Source organism: Gadus macrocephalus, chromosome 4 (assembly GCF_031168955.1).
Source record: "Gadus macrocephalus chromosome 4, ASM3116895v1".
In the NCBI taxonomy this organism is placed as follows: Eukaryota; Metazoa; Chordata; class Actinopteri; order Gadiformes; family Gadidae; genus Gadus; species Gadus macrocephalus.
The window spans coordinates 10437236-10450533 of record NC_082385.1 but is presented as its reverse complement, the minus strand read 5'-3'; the positions used below and the strand labels follow the sequence as shown (position 1 = coordinate 10450533).

The 13298-nt window shown below is 47.2% G+C and overlaps 1 protein-coding gene across 11 annotated transcripts in view; it reads right to left on the bottom strand.

Moving 5' to 3' along the window:
- Positions 1 to 217: 217 nt before the first annotated feature.
- Positions 218 to 13298, bottom strand: part of tjp2a (tight junction protein 2a (zona occludens 2)) — a 34005-nt gene continuing 20924 nt past the window's right edge. For 5 of the 11 annotated variants that reach the window (XM_060050135.1, XM_060050136.1, XM_060050126.1 and 2 more), the window contains 16 exons: positions 12990 to 13074; positions 12587 to 12737; positions 10698 to 10806; positions 9857 to 10076; positions 9053 to 9240; positions 8557 to 8652; positions 8194 to 8273; positions 7684 to 7894; positions 7213 to 7313; positions 6744 to 6971; positions 5889 to 5993; positions 4312 to 4509; positions 3923 to 3937; positions 2922 to 2999; positions 2294 to 2379; positions 218 to 1832 (listed from right to left, as the gene is read on the bottom strand). In XM_060050135.1, coding sequence (XP_059906118.1) covers positions 1697 to 1832; positions 2294 to 2379; positions 2922 to 2999; positions 3923 to 3937; positions 4312 to 4509; positions 5889 to 5993; positions 6744 to 6971; positions 7213 to 7313; positions 7684 to 7894; positions 8194 to 8273; positions 8557 to 8652; positions 9053 to 9240; positions 9857 to 10076; positions 10698 to 10806; positions 12587 to 12737; positions 12990 to 13074 — 2087 coding nt within the window. In that variant the 3' untranslated portion in view covers positions 218 to 1696. Of the gene's footprint in view, positions 1833 to 2288; positions 2380 to 2921; positions 3000 to 3922; positions 3938 to 4311; positions 4510 to 5888; positions 5994 to 6743; positions 6972 to 7212; positions 7314 to 7683; positions 7895 to 8193; positions 8274 to 8556; positions 8653 to 9052; positions 9241 to 9856; positions 10077 to 10697; positions 10807 to 12586; positions 12738 to 12989; positions 13075 to 13298 lie in introns of all 11 variants that reach the window. The other 6 variants (XM_060050129.1, XM_060050137.1, XM_060050134.1 and 3 more) reach the window with 4 other exon arrangements.

The window sequence follows — 13298 nt, the reverse complement described above, 5'->3', positions numbered from 1 at the left end:
GGCTATACTAATACAATTTAATTAAATTGAACCAGTCAGGGCCTCATGGCTCAAATTGCTTATTATAGCTCCATCTGGCCACCCTAGATTTTTTTCAAATTTCTCTTAATATTTACCATCTGACTGGGAATTTGCAGGAACGCTATCTGGATTTCCAACCTGCAGAAGGGCTGGAACCCCAAAATGAACCACACAACACACTGTATCTCACAGCTCATTTAATGCAAAAAATAATCTAACGTTAATTTATTGAATTTCAGAATTTTGAGATCAATATCAAGAATCAATTTTCTTTAGCTGTCGGGGGACAGAGTACACGTTCATAAAATAATTAACAAAATAAACCCATGTGAGCCCAATGCAATGATAGTCGTCACATCTCCCCCCAAAATACCCATGTACAAAAAGTGTTGATGGTACTCTGCTACACACATATATATAATATATATACTGTATATATGCATAAAAAGGTGATTGTCTCCAGTTGTAAGCAGATAATAAAGAGAAGGGTACATGGGACTAAACACAAGGAACAGTAGATCAGCCAGTAGGTGCTCAAATAACCACAGAAACCAGTCTAGCTCTGCATCCTCTTTAGATATAACTGGCTGTATAAATCATTGCATCGGACCGATGTCTGTTTAACAGGAATACAGAACATGACATACATAACATTTCTGTTAGTCTTTGCGTTCACCTCCCGGATGCTTTAATTCTTCCAGATCTTGTGCATCCATGATTGGGTCGGCCTGGCATCCTGTCAAAGTACTTTCGGTGAGCTGACGTCAGCACTGAAAGGCACTTTTCTTTATAAAAACAAAAAAACAGATTTTTTTTCTTTCTAATCTGACGAGAGACATACACGCAACTTCTATCTAAAAGACGGTTTAACGAAAACAAAATATCTATTGAACATTGAATATAATTAAAACAACAAAGGGCGAAAAGAGGGAATTGTTCTTGGGTTTTTCGTTGGGGGTCTCAGCCTTATTCAGCAGTCTTGGTTCACTGTAGGTGTGGATCTGTGTCTGCTGGTCAAATTAGCTTCTAGGGGGTTTCCCAGTGGTTCAAACTATGGTTACAAGTGTCCACTGGTGAAGCAGAGACACCCTGGGAGCAATTACAGAGAACCAAGTGAATCCCAACTGGGACTTCACCTGGCAGGTACACGATATAAACACATTTTGTATCCTAACGTAACAAAAACCTATGAACAGACCTGTATAAAGAATATATACACTGCAATATAAAGTTTATGAAAGGGGGGAATAAAGGTACAATTAGAAATAATACAATGCAGAAGATGAACTACCAAAATAAACGTGTTAAAAATATATCATTTTATAATGCTATTTGTGTGTGTGTGTCTGTGTCTGTGTGTAGCTTGTCACGCACATACACATGTGCACAACCTCACACTCGACACGCAACACTAAAAATGACATCGTAAAACTTTGCTTTGTAAAAAGTCGACGTCGGGATTTGAACCTTTAAAACCGAGGGACACACACACACACGGCCGTTGTGGTGCGGTTACCGAGGCAACGGACAGAGTCTGCTTTGCTTCGGTGTCGAGAAAAACAAGCAAGCGTCCGTGAGAGCGAGGGGGAGAGGCGGGGGGGGGGGGGGGGGGGGGGGGGACTGGACAATGTCATTGGCTGCAGCAGGCCGTCATGTGACCGCGGGGTCATGTGACCTACAGCTCCGTGTCCTTGTACTTCTGGGGGTTGTAGTGCCCTCGCTTGGTCTGCTCGGCCAGCTGCCGGCGGTACTCCTCCTCGTCCTCGTCGTACTGCCCCCCCCTCGACTGGGGCTCCGGGTTGGAGCTGGAGCTGTGCACACACACACACACACACACACATTTTATATTTTGACATTGACTTCCATGTTATCCAACGAAGCATGACTAGCAAGCACGCAACCGCTGATTGATCATTGTAAAGCAGCAATCAATGTGCGTGCGTCGGTGGATAAGTGTGTGTGTGTCCATGTTAGTATGCATGCATGCTGGTGTGTTTGTCGGTGTTAGTTTGTCTGTTCTTGTGTGTGCTAGTGTGCATGAGGGGTGGTGTGTGTGTGCGTGGTTTCTGTGTGTGTGTATGTGTGTTTGTTTGTGTAAGAGTGAGTGTGTGTTTGTTAGATTGTGTGTGTGCTGGTCTGTGTATGTGTGTGTTAGTGTGTCTTTATGCATGTGTGTCTTTCTGTCTGTGTTTGGTTGTGTGTGTGTGTGTGTGTATGTGCTGGTGTGTGTGTGTGCAGGTCTGTGTATGCGTGAGTGTTTGTCTGACCTTACCCGATGGGCTGAGGTCGGTTGGCGTTGGGCTTCGGTGGCTTCATGGGCACAGCGTAGATGTCAGGGTGCTTCTGGGCGATCTCCAGCTGAACCACACAGAGGGCGGAGTCAGGACACACCGAAACACACACACACACACACACACACACACACACACACGTACTCTGCTTGACATTAGCCTGCTGTAACCCTTAGTGGACTGGTCAGAGGACCCTTAGCGGGTGGTCTGCCCGCCAGCAGAACCTTCTGGCTCTGCGTTGCTAACCAGCGACAATTGCATTGTTTACTTGGTCCGCTCTGTTTAGATAGCCTGCTTCCTCACACTGAATGTCGCCCGAGAAACAGGGACCATTTGCTCTTGCATAAACAGGGATGATTTGCTATCGGAGAAACGATGCTACAACCAACTTTCAGATTTCTTAAGAATACAACGAGAATAAAGCACACAAAAAGATACATGCTGTATTTGTATTTGATTGAAGTAGTTGTGTAGCTTTACTACTTCTACTTCTCATTTATATTTATGCCCGACTGCCAGTATACGTACTTGTACTCGTCTACCAGCAGTGCTTGAGTGGCGTCTGTATATCTTAACCCCCAGGCCCAGTATATATTCCTCCTGACTTACCCGAGCGTTCTCAGCCTCCTGCAGCTCCAGCAGCCTTTGGGCTCTGGCCAGATGGTCCATCTTCTCGAACGCCTTCACCTTCACACACACACACACACACACACACACACACACACACACACACACACACACACACACACACACACACACACACACACACACACACACACACACACACACACACACACACTCTGGGGTTAGTCAACTTTCACAGGTTGAAGGGAGGATGTACACATAATGGAGAACACACTAGCAGGTACGCACTGTTCAGAAGATAACGCAGGGTGTATCTTTTCGATAACGGTGCATCTGGGAGTGGATCGTACCATGGACACTAAAATATTTAGATGGGTGTGGATTCATATTTAATAGGCGATGCTGTCTATAAAACTGTCAAAATTCTTGGCTCATACTATAGGTTGTGTTCCTGTTCTGACCCGATGAATAAAAAATTACTCTAGTGAATAGGGAACAGAAAAGCAACGGAAAAGCTGTTAAAACAAAGTCTGGTTGGATTCTGTTCAGCCAAAATACTGTAAACTACGTGTAGACTATAAGGAGAACTACATTGATACTGCACATGTACACGCAAACATGCTTTGCGAGCTCAAAGAAAGCTCACAAAGCATGTGAGCCTGTCACACTCATATTCAAATATTTTCATGGATTTAAGCAACTTCCTTCGCAGATTTCAAATGTTAGCTAGGAGGGTTATTTTAGCTAACGATGGCCAGCTGATGAGAGTTGAGGAAAGGTTGCTATAAGTTAAGACCAATGATGAGACTCTAGTTGTGATTTGAAATGAATGCAAACATTTTGACTGGCCGTGGAATAAACAATTACATGAGACGGCATTGTTGGACAAAATGAAAGTCAACAGGGCGGGTTGATTAGTTGATGGGATGCAGCTGGTACGAACACCATGACGATGGTGAAGTCGAGACGATGGTTGTGATGAACAGGGACACGATGGACTGAATACATGCGAACCGATCGTTTACCTGTCCACCGTATTTCTATGTTTGGGAATTAGAAGCAACCGAAGAAGACGGAAGGAAGAGAGAGAAGAAAACGGAAGAAGAGACAGAAGGGGTATCAAACGCCTGATAGATCACAGAAAACAAAACGTACGCTTGGCGCAAGTCATGCTTACGATCAGGTCGTAAAAAAATGTATAAAATAGAGAAATACGAATATATTTAAAACTAGAAATACAATACTAGAAATACAAGAGACAAGTACTAAATAATGATAATAAAAAAACTAAAAGCATTTCCAAAGATATCTGCTTGAGTTAAAACAGAGCAGACAGGAAAGAAGAAGGCAAAAAATATAGAATAAAAACATCAATAAAATACAGAAGCAGGTAAAACCCGGGGAGGGAGCTGACCTTCCCCATGAAGGAGCGGCTGGCGGGGTCCTCCTCCTCGCGCCCCGGCTCCTCGGCCGGCCGCGCCCCGTAGGTGGGCTTGAGGGCCACGGGGGGGGGCAGGGGCCGGCCGGCCCCCGGGGCCTCGCTGCTCAGGGTGCTGCTGGAGTGGGAGTCGTAGCCGCGCGACGACTCGGTGCGGCTCTGGATGCGCACCTGCTGGGGGAGGGGGGGGCGTTATGGATATAATACTGGATACACAGGCTGTATACATACATTATACCAGAGATAGGTCATGTTATAAACAATGACATACTTCATTGTTACTGCAATTATGATTTATGTTCATAACAATACATGTTATATTCATAGGTTCTAATAACAATTACATATGTATATATTATCATAGAACTGTTATAGTTATTATAACTTATGTATGTAATATGATATAAAGGTTATTGTTATTATAACTTATGTGTACAAGTTATACATGTTTTATACATATGTTATTATAACAATTAGGGCCCGACCGATTTATCGGCCTGCCGATTTAATCGGCCGATTATAGCCTTTTTGAAAATAATCGGCATCGGCCAAAAAAGACGCCGATTACAACCGATTATTATTATTATTATTTTTTTTATTTTTTTTTTTTATAAATGTTATTGCGATTAGTATCCTGCAGATTGCGCTCCTACTCGCCTTGCTAACTAACAACTTTAGCTGGAGTAAAAAAGAGGAGATTGAATTTTACCGTACAACATGAAAGCACGCTCGCTCAAGCAGCTGCGCGCTCACCTCACCAATGTACACAAGACGCGTTGTTTGAGCATGTTGTGCCTGTTTTTCTTTAGGTCCCAGGCCATGTTAATTTGTTATACTGTAGACTCTAACGGTGAGACCATACTGCTCAGCACGCACGTGTTAGTCACTGCTCACGAGCGCAGCACATTGGGAGTTATTTATTTATTTTACATTTTACATTACACTCATTTTTTACTGTAAATGTATTCTAAAACACTCAAAGGTTCTGCATTCAATTCACATATTCGTCAAAAGTGTTTAAAGTATATTTAAGGTATCAAAAACTACGTTTTATATATATATATATATATATTTTTTTTTTTTAATCGGCCGATTAAATCGTAATCGTAATTTTTCTCTGAAAATAATCGGCATCGGCATCGGCACTCAAAAATCAATATCGGTCGGGCCCTAATAACAATATCATATGGATATAATATGACATAAAGGTTATTGTTTTATAACTTATGTATATGTTATACATATGTTATATAATAACCATACATCGGTAAAGGCCTACATGGCTTGGAAGTAGAGCGGGATGCTATAAAAAATATACTATATTGTATTTACAATAATAAAATAATGTGTATCAAAACCAAAAACAAAAAATATTAAAGTCAAAGGAAGAATCTGAGAAGTAGTCGCAATACGAGTGAAAAATACATTCATAATATATTGAAACATATACATCATTTATGGAAACATCTATACATCATGTATGGCCGATATTGGGCAATTGAAGGAAGCAGGTCCCATGTGGTCAGGGGGATCTGGCCTGGTCTAGACCTCACCTTGGGGGGCTCAGGGACAAAGGAGGGGGGAGGGCTGGGGTCTTGGGTCAGAGCCTCCCGGCTGCCCGACCTCCTCATCCGAGCCCTGGGCTCAGGGTGAGACTTCTATTGGAGGGGGACCACCACACACACACACACACACACACACAGACACACACACACACACAACAGGGAGCACACACACACACACACACACACAACAGGGAGAACACACACACACACACACACAGACACAAACACACACACAGACAACAGTGAGCACAACACACACACACACACACAACAGGGAGCACAACACACACACAACAGGGAGCACAACACACAAACAAACACAGGAGTCCCACAGAGAACACAACATACACACACACAAAGATGCACAGTGACGAAGAGTTAGGAGTGATGGACACACACGGTCTACATGACGTCCACAGGTCAGGACACAGAGATCGCACATATGGAAGCTGAGCTTAACATTGCGATGCTTCGTACATAAAGCTAGGGTAGGCCATATGGAGGAACAGCCAGAGTAAGCTTGATTTACAAAGTGTCCAACTGACACTCCAAAGCCTATCCCCCAAAACCATGTGACTAGCTCGCTAGATTTAGCAGTAGGCCTGCATTTAGGCTGATTGAAATGATTGGAAGAGCTTGAAAGGCCTGCGACAGCCACAAATACCAGATTAAGCTCTTTTTTTTGTTTTGAGTATTTCATTTATTGATTGATGCCGGGATGTCAACAGAATTTAATAAAAGAAAAAGAAAAAAAGCCTAAAAAAAACGGCCTACCCCAGCTTTAAGTGAGGGTGTAAATGTGAGCGTCTGGCCCCCCCTCCCCCCCCCCCCCGACCCCCTCACCTCGTCGGGCAGAACGGGCTCCGAGGAGCGTCCGATGGCGGAGACGGGCTGGGGCTCCAGCTCCAGCGTCTCGTCCAGCTCATTGTCCGTGTAGGCTCCGCCCTCGTCGGCGGTGTCCTCGTAGTCGCTGGTCATGCGGCTGTCCATGCTCAGGTAGTCCACGCTCATCACCGACAGGTAGGACATGCGGTCGTCGTGGACGTCCAGGTCCTCCTCCGAACCGTCCAGCTGTTGAGAATATAAACCCGATTTTAAAGCTGCACTATATGCGTTTTACCACCCGCATCCCCTAGTGGCTAGTGTTGTTACTACAACCGTCATCTGAAAAAAGTGACCCTTCAGAATGAAACTACCGAAAATGATTTTGTCATGCATTATCTCCAGCCGGGTCGGAACGCTTTTAATCGTGGCCTTATGAAAACCCGAAAGTGTTTATCTTTCTTCGATTCCACGTCCCAGCTGGCCTCACCTTGCCCTCGCACACCCAGACGGCTCTCTCCTGCTGTTCCCGGATGGAGTCCTTCACACTGCCGTACCACGCGTCGTTAGCAGAGTTCAGGTCGATGGTTGCTGGGAGACACACAGCACAGAGCAAGATCTCACGGGTCGGTCGAAAATGGACAAATATAGCAGAGGTCTAATAGCGTGAACGCTATGTTCTTTGAGTACAACAGTGGTAGTCCGGAGGAAACAAATAGACAGGCCGACAGACAGATGGACGTAAAGACAAGGGTCAGACAGACAGACAGACAGAGAGACAAAGAGACGGAGAGCAGGCAGACGCACAGCCAGCCAGCCAGCCAGATGGAGCCAAACAGCCAGACCGACAGACAGCCAAACAGACAGAGCCAGACAGACCCACAGCCAGCAAGACAGACAGACAGACACACAGCTTGTCAGCCGGCCGGCCAGCCAGACAGGCCCGTCCGCCCCTACTCACAGGTGAAGAGGTGGGAGCAGGTCTTCCTCAGCTTGACGGCCTGCTCGTACAGCTTGCGCGCGCTGCGGTTGGAGCCGGGCACCAGGCGGTTGCGCATGGCCTTGACGCCCTGCTTGCTGTCCGGGTTGAGGAACACCACGATGGGGTACCACTGGGTGTAGTTCAGGGTGTCCACCGCCTTGGGCGTGACGTCCAGCAGGGCGTGCAGGTCCTGAAGCACCAAGACAATAGGTCTCACTTGTCTTCAGTGGGCTTGGCGTGTTGTGTGACTGTCCCTGACTCTCTAGGGTTTTGTAGGGGGTGTGTGTGTGTGTGGGATTATGTCATTATCTCTGATGGATCTGTTCAATTCTGAATGTTTGTTGGTATGTTATCATGTGTATGTTTGTCACGACGTGTTATAAGCACATATGGGCTGGGCACAATAATAACATAAAATCAATCCATATGGTCATTTTCAATCAATATTAATCTCACTTTACCATAATTGGATGGAAATTGACGGTGTACCTGTTCAATGAGCTGTCGAATTGTGTTGAGTCTGACCACGCCTGAAGACTTCTCACTGCCTGCGTCCTTGGGTTCAGTCTCTATAAAGAGAGAAGGAAATGAGGCCCATTTTTAGAATTGACCTCATTCCTCGGGGCAGGTTTCATTCTTTTAGGCTGTGGGTTTCCTGCAGCGATAAGCCATTAGCAAAAAGAGATCCGACAGCAGCCGCAGGAAATGGGCTGAGGGCGTGTGAGGTGAACATTTGATTAAATTCTACCTGGTGAAGAGTTTACTGACATGTCTAAATAATGACTCAATCCTAGCATTGCAGAGTAAACCAGTATTCTAGTGGAGTACCAGAGTATCACATTCAATACTTACTGGCGACGACAAATTCATTGGGCAGGTCGTTTCCCAGCTTGTCGTTGGCGGCGTCAGCGATGGGTCCGAACAGAACCACGGGCCTCCTGAACCCAGCTGTAAGACAGAGACAGAGATCAGGGCATGGCCTCAGCAAACAACGCACATAAAGAGTCCTTGCGCAGTAGTGTAATGTATGGATTTATTCTGCTCAAAATGTTGACGTAAAGGCAATTTTGGCCCTCTTCGGGTTAAACGCATACCATCAAAGAGTTCCCTTCTATCAGCCATTTTAGGTTAACAGTGGACATCCGATCAAAGATTCTGGCTACAACCCTGCCCCCTCAACTCTGAGGAGGGTAGCGAGGGGAGACAGTCAGCGGCAACTAATTATAAATACGAAACAAGATAGCCTTTTTGTGTTCTTTTATGAAATAGAGGGTGGGCGGGGCTCAAACTGGGGGGTGTGGTCTCCCCATCAGCCCAGTGCCGTTAGCAGGGCGTGGTCCCCGGGTACCTTCTCGTAGCACCACCCTCTCGTAGGCGGGGAAGCGAGTGGAGACGGGCGCGGCGCTCAGGTCCTCCCGGCTCTTGCGGAGGTCCTTCTTCTTGGCCGCCCTTTGACCCCTCAGCCTCCAGAAGTCCCCCCGGTCCGTGCCGGCGGCGGCCCGCTGGGCGTTTTGCACGTTGGACATCTGCTCCGCCCTGTGGAAGTCCCATACATGGTGTCAGCACGTCAACAGGGAGGGGGTGCATTTAAAGGGGTTACAGTTTACATTTAAAAGGGGTGATATTATGCCACCAGGTGTGAGTGCGATTAGCCATTACAAGCCGTCTGAAAATCTGCCCTTCCCTGCGCCTTAGTGACATCATAAGTGGGAGTGTCCACCTAGACACCCCTTTCAATGAAAAATACTTTATTGGCTGTATCGCAAAACAAAGGGCAGCATTGCTCTTGATTGACAAACGGGCACACCCAGCATTGATTTGAGATTACGTTCCCCAGTGGCGCGGGGGAGCTACGATAACACCAACGCAACACCTTGCAACACCCTGCCCGTCAATCAACTTGTGCGCATGATTGACAGGTAGGACGGATCACCCCGAAACCAATTAGGAAAGAGATTCCCCTAAGGGCCAGTCAGGAGCGAGCAGGCAGCGGCCACAAAATCGAAAAGCGTTCAGGCAGGGCGCCCACCGGAGATCAGATATCCCCCCCCTAACAGAGCAGTTCCCCTCGCTGACGGCTGGGACTGCTCTGTGGGGGGGGGGGGGGGATATCTGATCTAGACGGCTGGAGAGGCGGAGCTCGGACCCCCACCTGCTCTTGTTGGGGATGACGCCCTTCTCCAGCAGCTGGTTCTCCTTGTCCGTGCGGATGGCCAGCCAGTTGCCCAGCTTGCCGTCGTACAGCGTGTCCGTGACCTTGAAGATCTGGCCCCGGGAGAAGGCCAGGCTCTGCGGAGCCTCCTTCTCGTACTCAAAGTGGGTCCGGATGAAGAACGAGTCGCCCCGGCCCGACGTCAGGATGTCCTTGTACACTGAGAGAGGAAGAAGACCGGGGGGGTCACCTGGCGTCCTATTGGTTATGCTATCTGTCAGTCATCCAATCAGACCGGCCCCCGTATGAGATGAACGGTTTGTGATTGGTTCGGAGGGAAATCAGTCTGAACGGGGAGCCCGGGGTCAGACTTGCTGCCAGAGCAAATAAAACATGAGCTGGCAGATTTGTCTCCAAGCTGCCTCTTGCAGTTTACATCTGCCTATAAGTCCTTAAGCCACGGTGTGTCTGTGTTTCCTGCCAGGGCACGTTGATGCACCTGTGGGTGCTGGGTTCAGGGTGCTGCACCCACCCCCCGTTCTGCTATGAAAACGAAGACTGGCACAAATGTGTTCATCAACACCCTCACACACAGACAGACTCGTGCGCCGTTGTGTGCCACTACTATATTTATTTGGACGTGTAAAGGAGTAGTTTGTAACTCAACTCTGTGGACTTAAAGGAGCACCTTTTAACTCAACACTGCTGAGTTAAGGTTGCTTGTCTACTGCTCCTTTAACTCAACAGGGCTGAGTTAAGGAGTGCTCCTTTGGACCAGCTTAAGCTTAAGAGTACCGGCTGGTATGGGACATCCCAGCGCTGTGCTCTTGCCAACGCTCACCTTCTGGTTTGCTCTGGGCCAGGATGGCGACGTCCTCCCCTTTGGGAACCTCCAGGAGGTAGAGCACCGCGTCCTCTCGCACCATGCCGCGGAAGTCCATGTTGTTCACCTGACACACACACACACACACACACACACACACACACACACACACACACACACACACACACACACACACACACACACACACACACACACACACACACGAGAGAATGATTACGTTAGTATCTAATATTTGGTATCTGTGAATAAATATGGACGATTGTGTCCCGCTCTCAGTTTATTTCACATTGAACCAGTCGAGGACTTGCTGAGATTGTGAGGGACAATAAACATTTCTACGACCGCTCAAGCAGGGACTAAAGAAACACAATGGAGATGGTAGGAACTCTGGTGTTATAAACAAATAGCACACATCGCAGTGACTATATATTGTACCTTTCCGACATTTCTGTAATCGTGAGCATTTGGAGAGGGCAGAGGTTCAGAGTTTGTTGCAAGTATATGTAGGCTGAGAGAGGTCCACGAATTGTATCGTTATTATCACGTTCTGCCAAAACTGCAATTTCTGTTGTCTCTGACTTCCTATGAACGGTAGACCAGTTAACATTCCCCAGTCTCTTACTTCCTATGAGCTGTACACCAGTTAACATTCCCCAGTCTCTTACTTCCTATGAGCTGTACAACAGTTAACATTCCCCAGTCTCTTACTTCCTATGAGCTGTACACCAGTCAATAGTCCCCAGGGTAAGAAGAATCAGAAGCTTATTCACCATAACAACCGTTATCTTTCTCTAATTCATCACAGTACATCACGTAATATATCAAAAGATATCGCAAGGGCTAGGCTATCCATTATCTGCCATCATTGGCTGGTAACATACAGAAAGGGGCAACCCCCCTGATTCCCATTGGTGATTCAAACAACCCTGTCACAAACCACCTGCACCCCCTCTAGTTCAAACAAGAGTCGAACAAGAGATCAGTAAGCCAATGTTACCTTGGTAACATTGGCTTACTGATCTGTTGGACTGTGAGGCAAACAATGGGTCTTTTGTGTGTGACCAATCAGTTTCTCCATCAATCAATTATTTTAAGAACAATAAGGGGTTAGAGAGAGTGGTCTGGCAGGGACGAGGATCAAAACAGGAGAGAGGTAAATCCACATCAATTGTTTGATCAACTCATTCAGTGTAATGGCGGGAAAGTGACAGTATATTTACAGTTTGATCAACTAAAAGCGGAGGTCGGAGACGGGGATCGGGCAGGGACAGCGGTGAGGGCAGGGTGAGGGTGTAATCATATTAACTCTCTGATCAGTCAAGACTGCAGGTCCGAGAAAGGCATTTGGCAGGGAGGGGCGAGAGTGCAGCGAAAAGGTGTCACCCACTAACAATGAGGGTCAGAGAAAGGTCTCTGGCAGGGAGGGGGCTGAAAACGGAGCAAGGCGAGACCATATCCAACTGTTCCTCAACATGTTCTAGTTCTGCTTTCCTGTTTACAACTAATTCCTTAAGCCACTGGTGTCTGCGTTCAGGGTGCCAAACTTAGCCCAGGGCTCTTGTCAAAGCAATGTGCAGAACGTGTAACGAAAACACCTCTGACTAGGAAGTCTCTCTCTATCAGGGTTTCATCTCCCAAGGGCGCGCGCGCTCTCGCGCTCTCTCTCTCTCTCTCTCTCTCTCTCTCTCTCTCTCTCTCTCTCTCTCTCTCTCTCTCTCTCTCTCTCTCTCTCTCTCTCTCTCTCTCTCTCTCTCTCTCTCTCTCTCTCTCTCTCTCTCTCTCTCTCTCTCTCTCTCTCTCTCTCTCTCTCTCTCTCTCTCTCCCCCCCTCCCCCCCCCCCCCGGGTTCGGGCGGTAACACCCTTGGGGAGGGGTTTGATGGTGTACCTTCATGATCTGGTCTCCGGTCTGGAGCCCCTCCTTCTCTGCGGCGCTGTCCTCCTGGACGCCGGCGATGAAGATGCCCACATCGTTACCGCCCGCCAGCCGCAGACCCACGCTGTCGCCCTTCTGGAAGCGCACCATCACCGTGTTGGGCCTGCACACACAGACACACACACGCACAAGATTATAATCTAAGTATTATCATAATGTCCCTTTATGCAGCACTTTTCATTCCCACATAGCTGTACAGTACAATATGTAAAACAAACAACTTAGAAATTGACTGAATACATTTCTGTAGAAAAGTTTTGATGGTGGTTTGATAAGTTAAGAGCAATGATGAAAGTAGGGCAGATGCTTCTGGTAACACCAGGATGTGTCAGGGATGTGTGTTACTGGTACACACCCGTATATTTCCTGGTCCTCTGCGCTTGGCTTGAGTGGCAACTTTGGCAGACCGTGAATCTTGGGAATCACCCTTGCAACCGGCGCTAGGGGGAGGACACACACACACACACACACACACACACACACACACACACACACACACACACACACACACACACACACACACACACACACACACACACACACACACACACACACACACACACACACACACACACACACACACAATGAGGTGCCGATACTTGGGAGGTATTTGTCTTGAATTCATGGACCAAAACTATATTGACTTAACTCCCAGACAATCAAA